This window comes from Chiloscyllium plagiosum, unplaced genomic scaffold (assembly GCF_037043375.1).
Source record: "Chiloscyllium plagiosum isolate Xiang-an unplaced genomic scaffold, Cpla_swu_hap1 HiC_scaffold_4, whole genome shotgun sequence".
Classification (NCBI taxonomy): Eukaryota; Metazoa; Chordata; class Chondrichthyes; order Orectolobiformes; family Hemiscylliidae; genus Chiloscyllium; species Chiloscyllium plagiosum.
In genome coordinates this window covers 72,442,327-72,467,891 of record NW_028270142.1, presented here as the reverse complement: position 1 = coordinate 72,467,891, position 25,565 = coordinate 72,442,327, and the positions used below count along the sequence as shown (strand labels likewise).

At 43.3% G+C, this 25,565-nt stretch overlaps 1 protein-coding gene across 7 annotated transcripts in view; it reads left to right on the top strand.

The window, feature by feature from the left end:
- LOC122549114 (uncharacterized) overlaps positions 1-10,992 on the top strand; it is a 226,083-nt gene extending 215,091 nt beyond the window's left edge. For 5 of the 7 annotated variants that reach the window (XM_087986363.1, XM_087986362.1, XM_043688409.2 and 2 more), the window contains one exon: positions 10,591-10,992. In XM_087986363.1, the coding sequence (XP_087842489.1) occupies positions 10,591-10,758 (168 nt within the window). In that variant the 3' untranslated portion in view covers positions 10,759-10,992. The remainder of the gene's footprint in view (positions 1-10,590) is intronic. The other 2 variants (XM_087986366.1, XM_087986364.1) reach the window with 1 other exon arrangement.
- Positions 10,993-25,565: the final 14,573 nt, after the last annotated feature.

The following is a 25,565-nucleotide window of genomic DNA, read 5'->3' as shown; positions in this document are numbered from 1 at the left end:
TACAAATGGGGTTGAGTAATTTTGATGTGGAGAGGGGTAGCCCACAAGGATGTCTCTTATCACCGCTACTGTTCACCTTGGTACTTGAACCACTGGCGGAGGCTATCTGAAAAGACCCTGAAAGAAGAAAACTGAAAATGGGAGCTGGGGAACGCAAAATTACTCTCTATGCGGATGATGTCCTTCTGTTTCTAGCCAACCTGGAAAAGTGCATACCCCGATTAGTACGAAAATTTAAGTTATTGGGTAGCTTTTCGGGATATAGGATAAATTTCACAAAATCGGAAGTGATGCCCGTGCAGTGGGGGGAGGAATTGGTGGAGGTAACGAAGTTGGAAGGCGGAATGGAATGTTCCTTTAAATGGTCGCACAAAGGTTTTCTCAATCTATGACTTCTTGTTACTCCTCACTTCTGGCAGCTGTACAGAGCTAAATTTGTACAGCTGTTTGAGAGGATAAAACAGGACTTGCAATGATGGGAGGGGCTTCCATATAGCCTTGATCAAGATGAATGTTCTCCCTTGGTTGCTCCCATTATTATTACCCAAGCAGGTGCTGCGGAGATTTGTGGGATGACTCGGGTCGTTTATTTGGTGCCATAGGCGCCTCTTAATTAAATTTAACAAGTTGCTGTTTCACAGGATACGGGTGGGGTGGATCTCCCGGATCTGAAGAAATATCAAATAGGCGCTCTGCTATCATATGGGGGCGAATGGGTGCACCATAACCCAAAATCAGTATAAGATATGGAGGCCTCGCAGGTGAAGTGTCACCTCATAAACTTGCTTTTCATGGATGAGATCAGTGACTGAGCACTGTGAAAGTCCAATTATTATAAATACAGTAAAAGCATGGAGAATGGTGCAGCAGAGTGAGGGCAATTCGCTCAAGACTTCGCCATTTACCCCATTAGTGGGAGCCCCAGGATTTAAGCCGGGGTCAATGGACTCTGGCTTCATAGTACAGGAAACTCCTGTCTGGGAGATCTGTTTGAGGGAGAGGTCATGATTTCTTTTAGCCAGTTAGATCAGAAGTATGGAATCCCTGATAGGGATCTTTTCCAATATTTTCAAGTTAGAGACTATATACAGAAGAAAACCACACTCTTGACCCAGCCCTACAAGTCTGATAGAGTGTTAGTACCTTATATCATCTGCAAAGAGGGAATGCCTGGGGGTACATAGATAGATAGATAGAAGAATACAGCGCAGTACAGGCCCTTCGGCCCTCGATGTTGCGCCGATCCAAGCCCACCTAACCTACATTAGCCCACTATCCTCCATATGCCTATCCAATGCCCGCTTAAATGCCCATAATGAGGGAGAGTCCACCACTGCTACTGGCAGGGCATTCCATGAACTCACGACTCGCTGAGTAAAGAACCTACCCCTAACATCTGTCCTATACCAACCCCCCCTTAATTTAAAGCTATGCCTCCTTGTAATAGCTGACTCCATACGTGGAAAAAGATTCTCACTGTCGACCCTATCTAAACCCCTAATCATCTTGTACACATCTATCAAGCCACCCCTAAACCTTCTTTTCTCCAATGAAAACAACCCCAAGTGCCTCAGCCTTTCCTCATACGATCTTTCTACCATACCAGGCAACATCCTGGTAAACCTCCTCTGCACCCGTTCCAGTGCCTCCACATCCTTCCTATAGTATGGCGACCAAAACTGCACACAATACTCCAGATGCGGCCGCACCAGAGTCTTATACAACTGCAACATGACCTCAGTACTCCGGAACTCAATTCCTCTACCAATAAAAGCCAGTACGCCATATGCCTTCTTCACTGCACTATTTACCTGGGTGGCAACTTTCAAAGATCTGTGTACATGGACACCAAGATCCCTCTGCTCATCCACACTACCAAGTATCCGTCCATTAGCCCAGTACCCCATCTTTTTATTACTCTTACCAAAGTGAATCACCTCACACTTAGCTACATTGAACTCCATTTGCCACCTTTCTGCCCAGTTCTGCAGCTTATCTATATCCCGCTGTAACCTGCCACATCCTTCCTCACTGTCTACAACTCCTCCGACTTTCGTATCATCCGCAAACTTGCTCACCCAACCTTCTAACCCCTCCTCCAGGTCATTTATAAAAATGACAAACAGCAATGGTCCCAAAACAGATCCTTGCGGAACACCGCTAGTAACGGCACTCCAAGATGAACCTTTGCCATCAACTACTACCCTCTGTCTTCTTCCAGCCAGCCAATTCCTAATCCAAACCTCCAACTCACCCTCAATGCCATACCTCCGTATTTTTTGCAGTAGTCTACCATGGGGAACCTTATCAAACGCTTTACTAAAATCCATATACACCACATCTACCGCTTTCCCCTCGTCCACCTCCTTAGTCACCTTCTCAAAGAATTCAATAAGTTTGTGAGGCACGACCTGCCCTTCACAAAACCATGCTGACTATCCTTGATCACATTATTCCTATCCAGATGTTCATAAATCCTATCCCTTACAATTCTCTCTAAGATTTTGCCCACAACAGAAGTGAGACTCACCGGCCTATAGTTACTAGAGTTATCCCTACTCCCCTTCTTGAACAAGGGAACCACATTTGCTAGCCTCCAATCTTCTGGCACCAGTCCTGTAGACAACGAGGACATAAAAATCAAGGCCAATGGCTCTGCAATCTCCTCCCTTGCTTCCCAGAGAATCCTAGGATCAATGCCATCAGGCCCAGGGGACTTATCTATTTTCACCCTTTCCAGAATTTCCAACACCTCTTCTCTACATACCTCAAAGCCATCCATTCTACTTAATTGTGACTCAGTACTCACATTGACAACAATGTCCTGTTCCTGATTGAATACTGACGAAAAGTATTCAATGTCTCCCCAATCTCTTCAGCCTCCACAGGCAACTTCCCACTACTATCCTTAACTGGACCTATTCCTACCCTAGTCATTCTTTTATTCCTGACATACCTATAGAAAGCCTTAGAGTTTTCCCTAATCCTACCAACTAAGGACCTTTCATGTCCTCTCCTTGCTGCTCTTAGCTCTCTCTTCAGGTCCTTCCTGGCTACCTTATAACTCTCAATCGCCCCAATTGAACCTTCACGCCTCACCTTTACATAGGCCACCCTCTTCCATTTAACAAGGGATTCCAATTCCTTATTAAACCACGACTCCCTCACACGACCCTTTCCTCCCTGCCTGACGGGTACATACTTATCAAGGACACTCAATAGTTGCTCCTTGAACAAGCTCCACATATCAATTACGCCCTTGCCTTGAAGCTTACTTTTCCAAGCCACACATCCTAAGTCATGCCTCACCGCATCATAATTTCCCTGCCCCCAACTCTTGCCCTGTAGTGCACACTTATCCCTCTCCATCACTAGAGTAAAAGTCACCGAATTGTGGTCACTGTCCCCAAAGTGCTTACCTACCTCTAATTCTAACACCTGGCCTGGTTCATTAGCCAGAACCAAATCCAGTATGGCCTCACCTCTTGTTGGCCTATCTACATATTGTGTCAGGAAACCCTCCTGCACACATTGGACAAACACTGACCCATCTAACGAACTTGAGCTATAGCTTTCCCAATCAATATCAGGAAAGTTAAAGTCCCCCATAACAACCACCCTATTAATTTCACTCTTCTCTTGAATCATCCTCGCAATCCTTTCTTCTATGTTTCTAGGACTATTAGGAGGCCTGTAAAAAACTCTCTAACAGGGTGAGCTCACCTTTCCTATTCTTAACCTCAACCCAAACTACCTCAGATGGCGATTCTTCATGCATCGTCCTTTCCACAGCTGTAATACTATCTTTGACAAGCAATGCCACACCTCCCCCTCTTTTACCCCACCTCTGACCCTACTAAAACATTTAAACCCTGGAACCTGCAACAGCCAATCCTGTACCTGTTCTACCCATGTCTCCGTAATAGCCACAACATCGAAGTCCCAGGTACCAACCCACGCTGCAAGTTCACCTACCTTATTTCGTATACTTCTTGCATTGAAGTATACACACTTCAAGCCACTTTCCTGTTTACAGGCACCCTCCTTTGAAATTGATGCCATGTTCCTAACCTCCCTACACTCCAGGTCCTGCACCCTAAAGCTACAGTCTGGGTTCCCATGGTCCTGCAGAGTTAGTTTAAACTCCCCCCAAGAGCACTAGCAAACCTCCTGCCAAGGATACTGGTGCCCCTCAGATTCAGGTGCAGACCATCCTGTTTATAGAGGTCCCACCTTCCCCAGAAAGAACCCCAGTTATCCAAATACCGGAATCCCTCCCTCCTGCACCATCCCTGTAGCCACGCATTTAACTGTTCTCTCTCCCTATTCCTCGACTCTCTATCACATGGCACGGGTAACAAACCAGAGACAACAACTCTGTTCGTTCTAACTTTGAGCTTCCAACCTAGCTCCCTGAAAGCCTGCCTAACATCCTCAGTGCTCCTCCTACCTATGTCATTGGTGCCAATGTGGACCACGACTTCGGGCTGCTCCCCTTCCCCCTTAAGGACCCGGAAAACACGATCAGAGACATCACGTACCCTTGCACCTGGGAGGCAACATACCAAACGTGAGTCTCTCTCGTTCCCACAAAACCGCCTATCTGTGCCCCGAACTAGCGAGTCCCCAATTACTATTGCTCTGCTCTTCTCCACCCTTCCCTTCTGAGTAATGGGGACAGGCTCCGTGCCAGAGGCCTGAGCCCCGTTACTTACCCCTGGTAAGTCCCCCCCCCCCACAAGTATCCATAACAGTATACTTGTTCTTGAGGGGAACGGCCACAGGGGGTCCCTGCACTGGCTGCTTCCTCCCAGTCCCCCTCACTGTCACCCATCTATCTGCCATCTTTGGAGTTACTACTTCCCTAAAGCTCCGATCTATGACCCCCTCTGCCTCCCGAATGATCCTAAGTTCATCCAACTCCAGCTCCAGTTCCCTAACACGGTCTTGGAGGAGCTGGAGATGGGTGCACTTCCTGCAAGTGTAATCAGCAGGGACGTCCATGGCATCCCTCACCTCAAACATGTTGCAAGAGGAACATTGCACTGCCTTCACTGCCATCCCTCTGAAAGTAACCTTTTATAAAAAAAAAACTGGGTCTAAAGAATACAACAAGCAAAATGCAGCACTTACCTACTTACCACAACGGGTCTTATTATTTAGGTTAGAGGAGGAGGGCGGGTGGGAGACACTACCTCTGTAGTGCCTCGGGTTCTTCTCCTGCGCGCTTTTAAAGGGAAAAAAACCTACCCAACTGCCCCTCTGGTCTTCGTCACTTACCCCTGCTGCTCCTGCTCTTTCTGTAAAGAGAGAAAAAAACACCGCTGCCCGCTACCGGTAAGTAATTTTAAAACAAACTGTCTTACCTTAGCTGCTGCTCGCACTCAAAGTGACCGTTGGCGTCGAAGAGTGAGTATTTATACTCACTGCTTTCCTTCCCGGCTGCCCCTCTGGTCTTCGTCACTTCTCCCTACTGCTCCCGCTCTTTCTGTAAAGAGAGAAAAAAACACCGCTGCCCGCTACCGGTAAGTAATTTTAAAACAAACTGTCTTACCTTTGCTGCTGCTCGAGACTCCATGAGATATGGAATCACGAGATAGGGGAAGAAATCTCATCAGAAACGTGGGACAATATATGGGAGAATGTAAAGAAGATTTTTAAAAACAATAGGGCACAAGCGATGCAATTGAAGATCCTCCATAGGGCCCATATGGCGCCAGAGAGACTAGCAAAGTCCAAGAAAGAATCTGCCGTGAAATGTCCCAAATGTAAAAACAGTGCTGCCACCCTTACTTACACATTGCCTCTGGTCCTGTCACAAGATCCACGTGGATTGGGAGGCTATAGTGAGTGAACTGGAGGGGTCTTTGGGAATGGATATTAAGGGGATCCGGTATCCCTCCTCTTAGGACTACTGAATCTTCCCTCTTTGGATGTAAACAAGAGGAGATTATTCAATATTCTGATGTACTGTGTGAGGAAAAATATCCGAATGAATTGGATATCAGAAAAGCCGTCAGGTCTTGTAGAGTGATGCAGACTTGTGATGGAGCACGACAATAGACAATAGGTGCAGAAGTAGGCCATTCTGCCCTTCGAGCCTGTACCACCATTCAACATGATCATGGCTGATCATCCTTAATCAGTATCCTGTTCCTGCCTTATCTCCATAACCCTTGATTCCACTATCCTTGAGAGCTCTATCCAACTCTTTCTTAAATGAATCCAGAGACTGGGCCTCCACTGCCCTCTGGGGCAGAGCATTCCACACAGCCACCACTCTCTGGGTGAAGATGTTTCTCCTCATCTCTGTCCTAAATGGTCTACCCCGTATTTTTAAGCTGTGTCCTCTGGTTTGGCACTCACCCATCAGCAGAAACATGTTTCTTGCCGCCAGAGTGTCCAATCCTTTAATAATCTTATATGTCTCAATCAGATCCCCTCTCAGTCTTCTCAACTCAAGAGTATACCGGCCCAGTCGCTCCAGTCTTTCAGCGTAAGGTAGTCCCGTCATTCCAGGAATTAACCTCGTGAACCTACGCTGCACTCCCTCAATAGCCAGAATGTCTTTCCTCAAATTTACCTGACACGGAAGGGAGAAGTTTTAATGACATTGTAGCCCTTTATAAATTATATAGACATGAATTTGTGGGTGGTGTTGATAAGGGCCTTTATATAGCTTCGGGGGGGCTGTATATGGTGGTCTGGGGGCCCGAGGGAGTGGGGAGGCCGAGGAAATACAGGTATAATAACTAGCCCCCATGGACAGGAGCCTTGATGGAAGTACAGTGAGTGGAATAATGTAATATAGTACCATTTAGTGTACTTTAATTTTGGTGGATTGCAATTTAATTTAGTGTTATTTTATTTATAAAGTTTATGTTAGTTTGGATTAAGCAAATAAGAGTTGACTAAAATCTGGGGAATAGTAGGCAGTTTATTGTTAACATTATTGTAATATAACATAATAGTGCCATATATATTGCAACCTTTCTGTACCTTTGTACTTTTATAACTTTGTTTTTCTTTTTTTTGGTTTGTGGTTTTTTTTGTAAAAAGAGGAAAATCTTTTTCAATAAATATATACAATAAAAGAAGTTTGAAAGAATATGTGCACCAGTCTCAGTTGAGCTTTGCTATTACTCCATGTCCCTGACTGGTTACCACTGGTGTCGGTAGTTGAGCAGTGGGTTTAGCAGTTCCTGTTGTTGGAAGAAATTCTGTTGTTCTGATTCCTTTTAATAATAACTGAATTCCAGCATTCAGAGCAAAACAGTACTTTCCTTTGTTTTACTGCAATGCAAGGGCTGTTTTCAAAGCTGCAACCCTCAGCTAAGGGTGGTACAGTGGCTCAGTGATGAGCACAGTTGCATCATATTGCCATGTACCTGGATTAAATGCAGCCTCAGGTGACTATGTGGAGTTTGCACATTCTCCCCATGGCTGCATGGGTTTCGTCCGGTTGCTTCAGTTTACTCCCACAGTCACAAAGATGTACAGGTTAGTTGTATTATCCATGCTAAATTGCCCATTGTGTCCAGAGATGTGTAGGTTGGGCAGGTTAGCCATGGGAAATGCAGGGTTACAGGAATAGGATAAGTAGGGGGCTGGGTCTACGTGGGATGCTCTCTGGTGGGTCAAATTAGCTTGATGGGCTGAGTAGCCTGCTTGCACATTGTGTGAGGTTCTATGAACACTGGTGTACACATTAGGATAGGTGACCACTAACATACACAGACTGTTGCTATCAGTTTTTAACTGGGTTTTTTGTATATTCAAAAATCAAACATCTCCAAGAAATAGTTTTCTACTAATTGTCAACCCCCTTCTCAAGTTTATAGGGTAGCTCAGTGGTTAGCACTGCTGCCTCACTGCACCATAGGCCCAGGTTTGATTCCAGCCTCAGGCCATTGTCTGTGTGGGTTTGCACATTCTTCCCGTGTCAGTGTGAGTTTTCTCCGGGTGCTCCGGTTTCCTCCCACAATTGAGTTGAGAAGTGTGGTGCTGGAAAAACACAGCAAGCCAGGCAGCACTGCCTCATTCCTGAAGAAGGGCTTATGCCTGAAACGTCAATTCTCCTGCTCCTCAGATGCTGCCTGGCCTGCTGTGTTTTTCCAGCACCACACTTCTCAACTCTGGTTTCCAGCATCTGCAGTCCTCACTTCCTCCCACAATCCAAAGATGTGCAGGTTAGGTGAATTGGCCATGCTAAATTGCCCATAGTGTTCAGGGATATGTATGTTAGGTGTATTAGTCAGGGGTAAATGTAGAGTAATGGATTTGGGTAGGATACTCTTCGGAGGGTCGGTGTGGACTTGTTGGGCCAAAGGGCCTGTTTTCACACTGTAGGGATTCTAATTCTAATTCCCTGTTTGCAGCTTTCCTGAAAAGTTCCATGGCCTTACACAGGAATTTGCAAGGTGGTCACTGAATTCACATTTGAAGATTTTTTTTCACTCGAGCAGTTTTTTATTAAAACACACTTTTGACTTGAAAGTAAAAAAAGTGTATAAATACATTTGATCCAAGGTCACTTCGGATACTTCCCCACAGAAAAACATGAATGAGATTCATTCTCATATTGTTAAAAAGGCTAAATATTTTTCAGGAACTGTTCGAAGAAAGGGTCACAGGACTTGAAATATTAACTCTGTTTTTTCTCCACAGATGCTGCCAGACCTGCTAAGTTTCTCCAGCAATTTCTGTTTTTGTTTGTTTCAGTCTCCTTCATCTGCAATTGTTTGGTTTGTTTCAGTTAATAGGTTGTGGTCAGTATAAAATTTGTTCTGTCTATGACTATTTTGGACATTTGTCTTGAAGTATTTGAGAGCCATTAAATACACAAGGGTTCACTGTCCCCTTCTGATGTTTAGTGTTTAGGAAAACAGAGCTGAAAATGTGTTGCTGGAAAAGCGCAGCAGGTCAGGCAGCATCCAGGGAACAGGAGAATCGACGTTTCGGGCATAAGCCCTTCTTCAGGAATTTTCAGGAGTGTTTAGGAAAACACTCAATTGGGGTCTGTATTTTGGGTTTGTCGTCCAGAGCAGGATGTAATTCGCATTGATGACTGGTTTAAATACTTGTTTACAGTTCAGAGCTGCAAGCACAGGCTGTTATTGGTTAATGTAGCCTTCACCTTTTCAAAAATGCCTGACATTTTTCAAGGAGGAGGAAGTGATGCAGATGCTGGAGATCAGTGTTGAAAAGTGTGGTGCTAGAAAAGCACAGCTGGTCAGGAAGCATCCAAGGAGCAGGAGAGTCGATGTTTCAGGCATAAGCCCTTCGTCAGGAATCTTCATCCGAGGAATCTTCATCTGAGGAAGATTCCTGATTAAGGGCTTATGCCCGAAATGTCGACTCTCCTGCCCCTCAGCTGCTGCCTGACCAGCTGTGCTTTTCTAACACCACACTCTTTGACTGGCATTTTTCAATCCATGCAACATTATTTTTGCAGTAGACCTGTGCTGAAGTTTCGGTTGAACTTGCAGTAGAACTCCCCGCCTTGCCATTGTCATGAATTCTTACTTAATTGTGCAAATGGGGAAGTGTGCTACTCTTTCAACCTTTAAAGTCCTGGGCAGTACTTGTCCTTGGCCCACTATGGGTCTTGGATAGAATATTGATCTGTCTGAACCACACAAAGGTTTGATTAGTTTATGGTTTTATTCACCTAATACAGGCATAGATCATTACACTCTACCAATATACTTAGACCAGTCAGGTCACGATACTGTTGTTCATGGAGAACTGGCAAGGTCCTGCTGCTTATAGTTTTGAGTTCTTGAGTTCTGCTGAAGGTTGTTTGCACTGACCTCTTTATAGGTCCTTTACTCAAACCTCACCGTTACTGTGTTCTGTTCTTAACTATTGGTATGTGACTCACATCCTTCTAACTCAGTCACCGGTTCTCCTTAATCAGGAGTTCATGATTGCAGCATTTGTTTTAGCTCAATCAGTGATTCGTCTTACTTATGTCATAGTTTTAGTCTAACAGAACTAGTTTCAATTATTGTGGCATCGAGTTTTTGAACTCCCCAGAAATAATAATTTCATTTTGGTTTTCATAAATGACACCTAACTTAAGAGCCCGTACTCACTGGTCAAAAGCAAGTTCCATTGCTTTTCAAATTCCAAGTATGTCTGATCAGGTCACTTACGGAATTTTCAACAGTACAACTCCAATACTAACTGATACATGCTAATAGAGTCATAGAGTGGAAAAACTTAAATGGCCTTTTGACTATCTTATAGTAGGTGGTGTTTTGCACATGCAAGAGTGAGTAAACTTTGTGTAATTTCTCTAACATTACAATGCAGTAATAAGGATTGCTGTGGGTCTAGCTACTTCAACAGCTGTGCTACCAACTTGAAAGAAAATAATACAGCGTGATTATGTCTCATGATTTCAGTGAAGGAGCAGCAACAACTTTAGAAAATGGTGTAAATGAGTTTGCAAAGTGGCTTCCTTAACTGTAGTTTCATATTAGCTTAAATATTGCTTTCATAATCCAGTTCATCATTTTGATTTCCCAGTGTTGGTGATGGTTAGTCTTTGTTTAACTTTGTATTTCCTTTTAACATTTACTGTAGGTTGTGACCCATTTTCAGCAACAGTTCATTTCACAAGGTTATCCCACAGCCAAATGGATCAAAATGAAAGGAGCAGACAGACAGATGATCTACAAAAATCCCAAAGCTGTTGCCAAACAGTTAAAGAAATTGATTAACAAAAGGAAATTCGAACAAGAGAGTCAGTAACACTCTGATACAGGTTGCCCCCCCTCACCTGTCTTTGAGGACTTCTGTACCTTTTGAAGAGTAACATCATCAGGTGTCCTTGTAATTACAGGCTAATGTGAAATTAACAAGCATCTAAGTTCTGCATTATGCTGTTGTGTAAATTAAGAGGGTATTCCTTCTATTTGTCTACCTTAACTTTGGAGCAAATATTGGAAAATGGAATAAGCAAACCAATAAATAATGTTGAATTCATCCATGCTGTTTGTAATTCACATTAGTTTAACTATACAGTGTCATTGTCTTCTGTAGTTTTACAGAGGTTTACTACCATTACAGACGCACATGATGTTTTCTGAGCCAAGACTGTAAAATAATGTTTTTCACTCCTAAGACAGGAGCTCAGAGATGGGGCATTTTCTGGTTTGCTAAACCCAATCTATATAAAACTGGCCTGAGAGGTTGAATTTTTATTCCAAGGTGCCAGAATTCCCTGAGAGGTTGGCCAGGTGAAATGGGACTAGGTTGGGTCTAGCATGACTATTGAGTGTAATACCTGCCCTGATCAAATTTTAATGAACTTTTCTGCAGTTGCTGGGATTATTGATAAGGAACTGAGTGTCTCAGCCATGGCCATCTTTTCACTGCACACAAGGGCTGAGGTCCAGAAGAGCTCTGTGCCAAGGCTTGACATCACTGAGGAGATCTTTAATCCTCAGTTAAATTCGAAGCACCATGTAGCTCCTGTGAAAAACCTTTTTTACAGATCAGGTCTGTACTGTCAGTCATCTGCAAAAAGAAATTAGAATGATATAGAATTGCTACAGTGCGGAAAGAGACCAACTGTCCAAAAAGCAGCCCCCTGCCCCGAAACTTGCCCTATCCTATAACCCTACGTTTTTGATGGCTAACTCACCTAACCTGCACATCTGTGAACTGAGAGAGAAAACTGGAGCACCTGGCAGAAACCCACGCAGGCATGGGTGCAAAGTGCACACCAACAGCATTCAAGGCTGGATCCGAACCCAGTAGCCTGGCACCGTGAGGCAGCAGTGCCAACCACTGTAACGCCATGATGTCCAACTTAACCTGCACATCTTTGGACCATTGGAGAAACTGGAGCACCCAGCAGAAATCTACACAGACATAGAGCAAATGTGCAAACTCCACACAGACAGCATCCAAGGCTGGAATTGAACCTGGATCACTGGTGCTATGAGGCAGCAGTGTTAGAACATAGAACATAGAACAATACAGCACAGAACAGGCCCTTCGGCCCACGATGTTGTGCCGAACTTCTAACCTAGATTAAGTACCCATCCATGTACCTATCCAAATGCCGCTTAAAGGTTGCCAATGATTCCGACTCTACCACTCCCACGGGCAGCGCATTCCATGCCCCCACCACTCTCTGGGTAAAGAACCCACCCCTGACATCTCCCCTATACCTTCCACCCTTCACCTTAAATTTATGTCCCCTTGTAACACTCTGTTGTACCCGGGGAAAAAGTTTCTGACTGTCTACTCTATCTATTCCTCTGATCATCTTATAAACCTCTATCAAGTCACCCCTCATCCTTCGCCGTTCCAACGAGAAAAGGCCGAGAACTCTCAACCTATCCTCGTACGACTTCCTCTCCATTCCAGGCAACATCCTGGTAAATCTTCTCTGCACCCTCTCCAAAGCTTCCACATCTTTCCTAAAGTGAGGCGACCAGAACTGCACACAGTACTCCAACTGTGGCCTAACCAAAGTCCTGTACAGCTGCAACATCACTTCACGACTCTTGAATTCAATCCCTCTGCTAATGAACGATAATACTCCATAGGCCTTCTTACAAACTCTATCCACCTGAGTGGCAACCTTCAAAGATCTATGTACATAGACCCCAAGATCCCTCTGTTCCTCCACCTGACTAAGAACCCTACCATTAACCCTGTATTCCGCATTCTTATTTGTTCTTCCAAAATGGACAACCTCACACTTGGCAGGGTTGAACTCCATCTGCCACTCCTCAGCCCAGCTCTGCATCATATCTAAGTCCCTCTGCAGCCGACAACAGCCCTCCTCACTGTCCACAACTCCACCTATCTTCGTATCATCTGCAAATTTACTGACCCACCCTTCGACTCCCTCATCTAAGTCATTAATAAAAATTACAAATTGATCACCACTATGCCACCGTACCGCCCAGGTATTCAGATGCAGTACACAGGAAGCTAGTTTGAAGAATGGTGATACACATGCTGCCTAACATGCCTTCTTCAAACTCACTCTGATGGACCACTCTATCCTTGTACCCTGAAAATATAATTTTTACTGTTTCTTTAATGCATATTACATTGATTATTTGTGCTTTTGCACTCAAGCTTATAGTAAGTCTAGTATGTGCATGACTGTGAATGTATCTTCAACCTACGCTAAGTAGGCATATTTTTAAAATCGGCATGACTTCTGAATTGCACCCATGAAGGAAACTACGACAAATGGAACTTTGAAAAACATCAACACTGTTTTGAGGTTTAACGAAAGTAGGACCTTTGTTATTACATGGCCTTGCTTAGATAGAATAATTAAATACTGTGCGCGTTGTTATGGACTAAGCCAGACCACTCAAATCATTCTTAAGCAGGCAGCTCAGACCATAATGTTGCAATTTGTTTCTGTAAGTGTACAGTGAAAATTACCCGTATTAAGTTAGCTAGGTTAAAACAGACAAAAATGTATTCCCAAAATTACATAATGAAACACAAAGAACAGAATAAAGAACCCCTACAAAACTCAATCTATCCAGGTAGACTTAATTATGCTGTTCCGAATATACATAACAGTCCCAATAAGCAAACGCCCTTTAAAAACCACTGTCATGCTTACAGGTTGAAGGTGAAGGGCAGAGAGAGAGTTTCCACACAGCTCCCTGTTGAACTTCGCATCAGGTCAGACTGAACTAAAACTGTGCAGCTCAGCAAGAGAGCTGACCACTCCCCTTTCATTATACAGGTCATTTCTAAAACATGACCACTTTGGCCTGAAGTCTCATCTGTTTACATATAAAGAAAATGCCTCTCAAAATCCTTTTAATCTCTGGACCAAAACAGACTGATCGCAGCCTGCCCCGGTTTATTACACCTCTGAAAAAGGTCAAGGACAGAGTCTCCTTGAGCCAAGGAACAGCTTTTAGGAAAGAAAGGGATTAGCTTTGTGACAGCATGACATCTTGGGAACGTTTCCCACTGACTAATGTTAGCTGGTGAAAAGGCTTCTGGTAATATGTTTGAAATGATGGCAACTTGCTAATTAAAGTACATGGTATAAATTAAGCAACTTTATAATTGATTTTTAGAGATCTTTTTCCTGTAGTTCTTTCTTTCCTTTCTAAAATAAGTTATACTTTTAGTTTTAAGAAGCAAAATATAGCAGATGTAAGAAATTGTTATTGGAAAATGTCTTTGGAACTTGGGGGAGGCTTTGATCTTAATCAGGCCTAAAGGTTGGCTAGGGCATAGGAAGAAACTCCTGCTCCTCTTTTCAGAGTGCCATTTACATCTAGCTGATGGGATAAAGAAGATCTCATACTCCAAGTGCTGCATTATTGTCTTATTCTGGAGTTTATATCCAATCTGTGTTGCAGGCTTCCACCGTCTGACACCAAGACAACATTTTGGAATAATATTTATCTTATTTTTACTCTATTTGCAAGTTTACAATGGTGTAAACCTAGGGCCCTGATTTTTAATTCCTGGTTGTGAGCCAAGAGATGGAACATTTCCCTGCTTCCTATATCAAAACATAGAAATCCTTGTCTGAGGGAGGATAATCTTGTTATTGAGGGAGTCCAGCGAAAGTTTATCAGACTGATTCCTGGGATGACAGGACTGACATATGAAGAATGTCTGGACCATCTGGGCTTGTACTCACTGGAAATTAGAAGAATGAGGGGGTGGGTGGGGATAGTGGTGGTGGGAGGTGGAATCTCAGAGAAGCATCTAAAACCCTGATGGGTTAGGACAGGCTAGATGTGGGAAGGCTGTTCTTCATGTTGGGAAAGTCCAGAACAAGCTGTCACAGTCAAAGAGTAAGGGGTAAGCCATTTAGGACTGAGATGAGGAAGAATTTCTTCATTGAATTGTGAACTTTTGTAATTCTCTACCACAGAAAGTTGTTGGGGCTAGTTCACAATCTATATTCAAGAGGGAGCTGGACGTGACCTTGCAGCTAAAGGGATTAAGGGTATGGAGAGAAAGGAGTGGGAAACTGAAATTGCTTGATCAACCCTGATGGTGATGCAGGGTCAAAGGGCTGAAAGGCCTACTTATGCATCTATCTTCTATGTTTCTATGCATTCCTTCTCATATGCCCCCTTCTTGTATCCCCCTTCATATATCCATTCCCATCCATGCTGACTCATGTCTCCTAATGCCATCAAATGCCTCAGAGCCACAATGCCAAACTATTACCCCACATTTATCCCCGTGGTTCTTTATAACCCTGTGGCCAGATCACACCCAGCCCTTTTATCCTTTCCTCTCCATATCAAGTTACATGATATTCATCATGAGTCAGCGTTTGAACTGTGCTGGCATAATTAAATGTTATTTTCAAAAGAATGGTCAGGCTGACTCTAACACTTGGCCAAGTCCATGTTGCATCAAATTTTGGAGGCCATATCGCCATGGGGCCTGGCGAGTTCTCTAAATCCCTCCCCCACCCCATGACATCGCTCTTGTCCAGTTTCTGCCTTATCGTATCATGCACCATTCCTAGAACAGCTCGCCACTCAGTGGATATCACAGAACTCACCGTACCTTTTGTGTCTGCACCATCTTTGAAAGCCGGTTATATTGCTGGACACGTGCCATCAGTCTGGTGCTGCCATGTACAGTTTGTGACATTTGCCTGGATATGACAGACAAGAAGTAAAAATAAAATTGGTGCTCTGGCGTGTGGGTTGGGTGCTGGAGATCCTACTGGACGGATTGATGCAGACAGAATGTCCTCTTTCCTCAGGAGTGGAGGCCTCAACATCAGACCAAGCAAGCCTAATCCAAAATTGTCACCCAGTTAAAGCAGTCTCAACCATCTGGAAGAATGCATAATGTAGGAAGAAGTTCCATGTCCTACTCTATGCCAGCATAGATGCCATTTATTTTCTCTCCAATACTTCACTTTCATTTATCTCTATCTTTGCTACTGCAGCCTCATCCCATAAACACTTGTGCTGTACCACTCTAGCTGTTGCAGCTTCCTTCACTCACTGTCACCCACCAACACTACTAACCCTGATGTGGAGGTGCTGATGTTGGACTGGGATGGACAAAGTCAGCAGCCACACGTCACCAGGTTATAGTTCAACAGATTTATTTGAAATCCCACCTTTTGGAGTGCTGCTCCTTTATCTGGTGAAGTGCTTCAAAAGCTTGTGATTTCAAATAAACCTGTTGGACTATAACCTGGTGTCATGTGACTTCTGATGACTAACCCTGCATCCCTCTGAACTTGGAACATCTTCTTTCTGCACCATAAATAAAAGCTGTACCCACCCCTTTCATCTCATGTAATACCTACCTCTTATCTTAGAAGGAAATCAGCCTCCAATTGGACAGAAAGAGCTTAGATTGGCGGTGGGATATTGGGCTCCTAGTTGTTTATCTGGAGAGAATCTTGACTCTTCAGTGCCCCAGCCAGGGTCTGGTCTGCTGGAAATACCCTGAGCAAAGGCCCTTGCCCTTGACTGAGGATTGCTGACAAGCATAAGAAGCTTTCTCTTGTTGTTTCTGTGCTAAATAGCAAGAAGTAATATGAACCAGGCATCTCAATAATTTCAATGATTTAAACATTGAACAGGTGGGAACAAAATAAAATGGAAAGATGTGAGGTTGGCAACTTTGATAAGAGGAACAGATATACAGAGTATCTCTCAAATGGTAAAGGGTTGGTAAAGGGCCCCAGATATCCTCATGAATAAGTCACGGAAGGCTAACCTGCAGTTGCAGCAAGCTATTAGGAAGATTAATAGAATATTAGCCTTTATTAAAGGATGATGTGAGTGCAAGTAATGAAGTCCTGCTTCAGCTGTAGATTAGATTCCCTACAGTGTGGAAACCAGCCCTTTGGCCCAACAAGTCCACACCGACCCTCCGAAGAGTCACCCACCCAGTCCCATTTCCCTCTGACTAATGCACCTAACACTAGAGGCAATTTAGCATGGTCAATTCACCTGACTTGCATGTCTTTGGACTGTGGGAGGAAACCCACGCAGACACTGGGAGAACATGCAAACTCCACGCAGATAGTCACCCGAGGCTGGAATTGAACCTGGGAACCACTGTGCCACCCCAACTATTGGAACTTTAGTCAGGCAGCACTTTGTGTACTGTGTGTCGTCCTTTGTCTCCTTACCCCCGGAAAGATGATAAATCCTTGGCGGGATTGCAAGAAAGTTTCACCAGACTTGTTCCCAGGATGGGAGATATGAAGAGAGGTTGGCCAAACTGGACCTGTATTCTCAAGAGTTCCAAAGAATGAGAGATGGTTGAAATAAAACTTTCAAAATACTCATAGGGATAGAAAAGCTAAGTGCAATGAGATATTTCTCCTGGTTTGAATGTCTAGATCCAAAGGAAAGAATTTAAAAGTAAGGGGGATACCACTTAGATTGGAGATTAGGAGAATTTTGTTTGAACCTTTGGAATTCTGTACCAATTCTTTGGAATTCTGTGGATACTCCCCTTTGATTATTTAAAGTAGAGATTGAGAGATTTTTGTGTACCAATGGTGTACAAGGCTGTGAGGATAGTGTGAGTAAATTACTTGATCAGCCATTATCATATTGACTGGTGGAGCTAGCTCAATAGTTTTGAATGGCCTTCTGCTCTTCCTATGTTCCTATTTTAAAAGCATTCTACGGACTTCTCATAAAGTCTAGTGGTGCCAATTTAGTTTTTCTGGTTTCGATGTAGGTTAAATTCACCTATGATTATTGCCGCTCCTTCATCACAAGCATCTAATCTTCCTTCCTACATATATTGTCCTACATCATGGTTACTATTTAGGGGTTTGTAGACTACTCCCTCTAGTGACTTCTTTGCACTACTAGTCTAATCTCCACCCAAATCGATTCTACCTCCTGCACCAATATGATTAGATTAGATTAGATTACTTACAGTGTGGAAACAGGCCCTTTGGCCCAACAAGTCCACACCGACCCGCCGAAGCGCAACCCACCCATTCCCCTACATTTACCTAACACTACGGGCAATTTAGTATGGCCAATTCACCTGACCTGCACATCTTTGGACTGTGGGAGGAAACCGGAGCACCCGGAGGAAACCCACGCAGACACGGGGAGAATGTGCAAACTCCACACAGTCAGTCGCCTGAGGCGGGAATTGAACCCGGGTCTCTGGCGCTGTGAGGCAGCAGTGCTAACCACTGTGCCACCGTGCCGCCCACAAATCTTTGCTTAAAAATGCTGCCGTCCATTTTCCCTAGCTGCCTATTTTTCTTGGATGCCAAATTCTCCTCAAAATTCAGAGCTCACTCCTTATCATCCTGCAACCATACCTACATATGATACATACATGTCAGATTGTATGTATTTACTTGAATATGTGCTATCAATTCATTTACTTTGTTAACAATACTATATGCAATCAGATGCAGTGTGATTAGTTTTGTTTTATTTATCGTTGTATCAACTAATCTTGACCGGATATACTCTGTTCCTTCCTGCTATTTTGTCACCTTCGTGAGTCCATGTTAGTATTTTGCTCTCTTGATTCATCTCTATCCATTCATTTGTTACAATTGTCCAAAATGATCCTGTCCTTGATCGGATCTACCCTCGTTCTCGTCATTTGCATGTTTCTCACATACGCATAAAATGCCTCTGGGTTATCCTTGATCTTATCTGCCAAAGATTTTTCATGCCCTCTCTTAGCTCTCCTAATCCCTTTCTTCAGTTCCCTTCTGGCTATCCTGTATCCCTCCAACGCTCTGTCTGAACCTTGTTTCCTCAATCTTATGTAAGCCTCTTTCTTCCTTTTTACAAGACATTCAACCTCCCTCATCAACCAAGGTTCCCTCACACGACCATCTCTTTCCTGCCTAACAGGTACATACATATCAAGGAAACGCTGTATCTGTTCCTTGAAAAAGTTCCACATTTCCATGGCATCCTTACCTGACAGCCTATGCTCCCAATTTATGCTCCTCAGATCATGTCTTACAGCATTGTATTTACCCTTCCCCGAATTGTAAAACCTACCCTGTTGCATGCACCTATCTCTCTCCATAACCAAGGTGAAAGTCACAGAATTGTGGTCACCATCACCAAAATGTTCACCCACTAACAAGCCCATCACTTGTCCCGGTTCGTTACCAAGTACCAAATCCAATATAGCCTCCCCTCTGATCGGACAATCTACATACTGAGTTGGAAAAGCTTCCTGGACACAGTGTACAAACACCGCCCTATCCAATCTACGTGATGTAAAGAGCTTCCAATCAATATTTGGGAAGTTGAAATCGCCCATGACTGCTACCCTGTGGCTTCTGCACCTTTCCAAAATCTGTTTTCCAATCTGTTTCTCCACATCTCTGCTGCTATTGGGGGGCCTATAGTAAACACCCAACAAGGTGACTGCTCCTTTCCTATTTCTGACTTCAGCCCATACTACCTCCAAAGGCAGATCCCCCTCAAACTGTCTTTCTGCAGCCGTTATACCATTTCTAATTAGCAACGCCACCCCCCTCCTTTTTTACCACCCTCCCTAATCTTACTGAAACATCTGTAACCAGGAACCTCCAACAACCATTCCTATCCCTCTTCTATCCACGTTTCCGTGATGGCCACAACATCGTAGTCCGAGGTACCGATCCACGCCTTAAGTTCACCCACCTTATTTCTGATACTCCTTGCGTTGAAGTATACACACTTGAACCCATCTCTGTGTCCGCAAGTATTCCCTGTCAGTGCTACCTTCTCCACAGCCTCCCTACATTCTTGGACATCCTGACAAACAGCTAGCCTACTTGCTGGACTACAAGTCCGGATCCCATCCCCCTCCCAAATTAGTTTAAACCCCCACGAAGAGTGCTAAAAAACCTACCTCCCAGGATATTGGTGCCCTTCTGGTTCAGGTGCAACCCGTCCTGCTTGTACAGGTCCCACCTTCCCCAGAATGCAGTCCAATTGTTCAAATACCTGAAGCCCTCCCTCCTACACCATCCTTGCAGCCACGTGTTCAACTGCACTCTCTCCCTATTCCTTTTCTCACTAGCTTCTAGTTGGCAAACTGTAACTCGTGAGGTGCCACAGAGTTCAGTCGTTGGCCCCCAACACTTTACAATCTGTGTTATGACTTGGATACGGGGATAGAAAATATCATAGCCAAATTTGAAAATGACTCTGAAAAAGGAAGGAAAGTAAGTTACAATCAAGAGTTAAGAATTTTACAGATGTGTATGGATGGGTTAGGTGAACGGGCCAAAGTTTGTCAGGTGGAATAATGTGGGCAAGTAGAAGGTTATCGTTTTGGTTGGAGAAAAAAGAAAAGAAACTTATTAATCTGAATGAGAAAAAAAAACTTCAGCATGCTTTGGCGCAAAGGGATGACAGGAAACTAATATACAGGTACAGCAGCTAATAAGAAAGGCAAATTGAATTTTGGCATTTGTTGCTAAAGGAATGGAGTATAAAAACAGGAAGGTGATGCACTGAGAAGTCCACACCTGGAGTACTGTGGACACTTTTGGTCCCTTTACTTGAGGACGACTGTAATTGTATTGGAGGCAGTTCAGAGGAGGTTCACTAAATTGATTCCAAAGATAAGGGATTTGTCTTATGAAGACAGATTGAGAGTTTACACGTATATTTTCTGGAGTTTAGAAGAACGAAAGGAGATCTAATTGAGGTACTTAAGCTGCTAAAGGGACTGATAAAGTAAAGGCAGAAAGAGTGTTACCTCGTGAGCAATTAGGCGGCACGGTGGCACAGTGGTTAGCACTGCTGCCTCACAGCACCAGAGACCCAGGTTCAATTCCTGACTCAGGCGACTGACTGTGTGGAGTTTGCACATTCTCCCCGTGTCTGCGTGGGTTTCCTCCGGGTGCTCCGGTTTCCTCCCACAGTCCAAAGATGTGCAGGTCAGGTGAATTGGCCACGCTAAATTGCCCATAGTGTTAGGTAAAGGGGTAAATGTAGGGGTATGGGTGGGTTGCGCTTCGGCGGGTCGGTGTGGACTTGTTGGGCTGAAGGGCCTGTTTCCACACTGTAAGTAATCTAATGAATCTAATCTAATCTAATCAATCTAGAATGAGAGTTCATGGTTTTAGGATAAGGGATAGCAGATTTAAAACAGATGAGAAGTTACTTCTCTCAAAAAGGTGTGGAACCTGTGGAATTCACTGACCCATAGATTGATTATTAATTAATAATTGATTGAAGGATCTCAGAGAGTGGGTAGGAAACTGGAGTTGAGGCTGAGTTGAGATTAGAGTTGAGAGTGTGGTGCTGGAAAAGCACAGCAGGTCAGGCAGCATCCAAGGAGCAAACAAATCGACATTTCAGGCAAAGGCCCTTCATCAGGAATGAGATGAAATTAGCCATGTTTATATTAAATGGTGGAGCAGTCTCAAGGGGCAGAAATGCCTAGTCCTGTGTTCACCCATGCTGTTACCTTCACTCAAGCAAAATTTCCCTCACACTGACTCCTCTTTAAAATCTTTTTCTTACATAGATACAACAAGCACTGTGGGCGGCACGGTGGTTAGCACTGCTGCCTCACAGCGCCAGAGACCTGGGTTCAATTCCTGACTCAGGCAACTGACTGTGTGGAGTTTGCATCTTCTCCCCGTGTCTGCGTGGGTTTCCTCCGGTTTCCTCCCACAGTCCAAAGATGTGCAGGTCAGGTGAATTGGCTATGCTAAATTGCCTGTAGTGTTAGGTAAAGGGGTAAATGTAGGGGAATGGGTGGGTTGTGCTTCGGCGGGTCGGTGTGGGCTTGTTGGGCCGAAGGGCTTGTTTCTACACTGTAAGTAATCTAATCTAAAGAAAGCAAATTGTATATTAATCTTTATTGGATTTTGAGTGTAAGTATATGGAGGTTTTGCTGTTAACCTCACCTCATCTACATAATAACGTACTTGTCCAGATGGGGTACAACAAAAGATTTAATTTGAATTATTGTAGTTACATGTATCTAAGAGCAGTACGGGCAGATCATAGCAAATAAGGAAATACAGATCATAGGCTGCTTAGGCTGAGCGAGGCATGCAAGGTTACATTGCACAAGAGGTACATAAAGCAAGATTATTTTAAGTTAGAGAGTCCATTCATCAGTCTAATAACAGCAGGGAAGAAGCTGTTCTTGAACCTGTTGGATGTATTTTCAAGCTTCTGTATCTTCTGTCTGATAAAAGAGGTTGTAGGAGAGCATTTCCGGTGTGGGAGCGGTGTTTGATGATGTTGGCAGCCTTTCTGCAGCATAGAGAAGTGCAAATGGACCCGGATAGTCTGCTGCCTATGATGCATCTGTAAAAATTGGTGAGGGTCCTTGTGGACTTTCCTAATTTCTAAGCTGCCTGAGGAAGAAGTGGCACTGTTGTGCCTTCTTGACTGTTGCATCTGCGAAGAAAGTCCAAGACAGGTTGTTGTTATCATCATTCCTGGGAACTTGACGCTCTCAACCGCTACTCTGATGATGTAAAGGTGTAATCAAGTCAAGTAGGAAAGTAAATTTGATAGAGAATTTCTGTATTGATCAATTTGAATGCAGAACAGACACAACAACTATTAGCTTGCTCTCCATGGATTGTTGTTTTCAATAATGGTCCTGATATTTCTTGCGTCCTTGTGAATTATCTTCCTGGATCCACCAGGGGGCCTCGGTGTTCTTTACTGTTTTTGAAAATCAAACATTTCTTTGCAGCTATCAACATTTTGCTGACAAACTGGAAACTGTTGTCAGCTTGGCAAAATAGTGTGTTTTTCCTCTTCTTTTTAAGAAAAAGTGCATTATTTTCTTTCCAGTCAGCTTTCACTGCAAACACCAATGCTTCTAATGAGGGACAGACTGTGATACATAACAGGTTTCCTGCCAATGTTATATTACATTCTTTGTGTATTAGGAGAGAAAATAAATTAAAGCAGTACTCTGCTTGGCTGTAGAAGTGGACATTAATACAGTGTAAATGTGCAGATTCTCAGAGTGACCATTATCTGCTGATGGTAATAATGAATGCTTGAGCATGTTCTATGCCACATTGAAGAACTGAGAGCTGATTAGAGCTCTTGGCTGTGCTGGTGCTTTAATCAGCTGTCAGTCTCCTATTCTGATGTAAAACATACTGCAATGCTCATTGCATCCACATTAACTACTGACATGCTTTTGAGTTTCTGAATTATATAGTCATTAAAATCTGATGAGGATCAAGAATCTTCAGATGATACATTGTCTCTGAATCTCTACACACAAGTTGTATGTGAAGTCAATTGTCTATTAATCCAAATTCTCCAGTATTGTTTCTTTCTATAAAGAAAATGATACAAGGACTGGCAGATTATCAGATGCTGAAGAAGTAAAATTGAGCCTGAAACCTGCCTTGTTTGAGGTTTACTCAGTGATTTGGAAGAAATTTGATCTTAAACTGAAACCAGAGGGATTGCACAAGATAGTCAGGATTTTCAGTAGTGATGCTTTGTCTATAGTCCCTGTGTGATTTTCACTAATGTACATGCAGATTAGCCAGCCGTATGTGTATATCAGATGCTGTCCACAGCAATGTATCCCGACAGAATGTACATCTTTTCGAAAAACCTTATGGATGACTACAGACATTATTTAATGTCAGGACTAATCTTAAAGAAAAATTGCCAAAGTATGTACACTGCACTGAAATACCCGGTTATAGGTGGCTGAAATCCAGGCGTAGTAAAATATATTGATCAATGTAACAACTATTTGTCATGCACTGTGGCTGCTGATGTGCTCTTTTTGGACAGTGACTCTTGTCAAGGGAATCTTCAGTCCTTGAAGACTGAGCTCATAACCCAGTGTGACTCCCAGAAGGTCTCTGTAGAAGACAGCAAAACAGAGGTCAGTTCTTTCTATTTTAAAAAGACTGCTTTGATGCATTTGTTGTATGTTCCAGTGAACATTGGACTGCCAGCTATGTTGCAATGCTCGAGATAATTATTGAATGCAAACATGTTCACCAATATACCGAAATAGCTCAGAAATCAGAGGTGAAGAAAGGTTCTGAAGAAGGGTCATTGAACTCAAAATATTAATCCTGTGTCGATCTCCACAGATACTGCCAGACCTGCTGGTTTCTCCAGCACTTCCTGCTTTTGTCTGTTTCAGATCTCCAGCACCCCCAGGGTTTTGTTTTATATTAATAAAGAAAAAGAAATTTTACATGACTATTTATCATTGTATGAATCCAAGGTATTCAATAACGTGCAAATATTCATAGCATCATAGAGATGTACAGCATGGTTGGACCCTTCCCATCTAAATGCCTCTTAAATGTTGCAATTGTACCAGCCTCCACCACATCCTCTGGCAGCTCATTCCATAGACGTACCACCCTCTGCGTGAAAAAGTTGCCCCTTAGGTCTCTTTTATATCTTTCCCCTCTCACCCTAAACCTATGCCCTCTAGTTCTGGACTCCCCGACCCCAGGGAAAAGACTTTGTTTATTTATCCTATCCATGCCCCTCATAATTTTGTCAACCTCTATAAGGTCACCCCTCAGCCTCCAACGTTCCAGGTAAAACAGCCCCAGCCTCTCCCTATAGCTCAAATCTTCCAACCCTGGCAACGTGCTTGTAAATCTTTTCTGAACCCTTTCAAGTTTCACAACATCTTTCCAATAGGAAGGAGACCAGAATTGCACACAATTTTCCAACAGTGGCCTAACCAATGTCCTGTAACCTCAATATCATTTCTTATTAACAATAATTCTACCTTCAATTAATTGTCTGTGTTATCTCATAAATTGATTGCTCAACACAACTCCAGTTTCTGACTAACCAAGAGCATGTCTTTGATCTCTGACTCAATTTTCGAGTATAACGTTGGTTCCTACTAGACATGAACAGTATGAGAAACGAGCAGTCTATACTTAGCTAAATCTCTCAAATTCCAACTAATTCTGCAATATTTTGGAAGATCCTGATAATTTTCAGAGTCTTTCGATCATAAATTTTCAACCAACTGAAACACCCCTGCTTCTTTTCCCCAGTTATCCCAAGACGTTTTGGTGATACCTTGCAATCCTTTTAACTTGCAATTCAGGTTAATAAAAATCAGTCAGGTATACTGACTGAATACTCAGCAGTGCAAGTGGAACTGCATTGGGAAAAATGATTTGGGTCAAGGATCTTTCAGCAGAACCGGAAAATGTGACAGGTTTAATGCAAGTACAGAAACAGGAACAGGGGAAAGGGGAGGAAACATCTTAGCGCCCATCTTAATTGTTCTTGAGAAGGTGGTGGCAGAAGAATTAATCACTTGTAGTTTAGCCATTATTGTAACAAGGGAAGTATTACAGTGGAAGCGAATAAGTGACAAAGGAGATGATGGGACTAAACAGAATTGGATGTATTAGGACTCGTTCTTGAGCCTGGAAAGCTGAAAAGTGTCTGGTCGAAAACTGAGGTTTTGTTTCTCAAGCTTACATTGAGGTTCATTGGAACACCAAGGGAGGTTGAGCATTTTTAAAAAAATTCATTCAAGGGCTGAAGGCATCACTGGCAAGGCCAGCATTTATTGCCCATCTCAGAGGTCAGAGGTCAGAATGAGATATGTACATTATGAGTAAA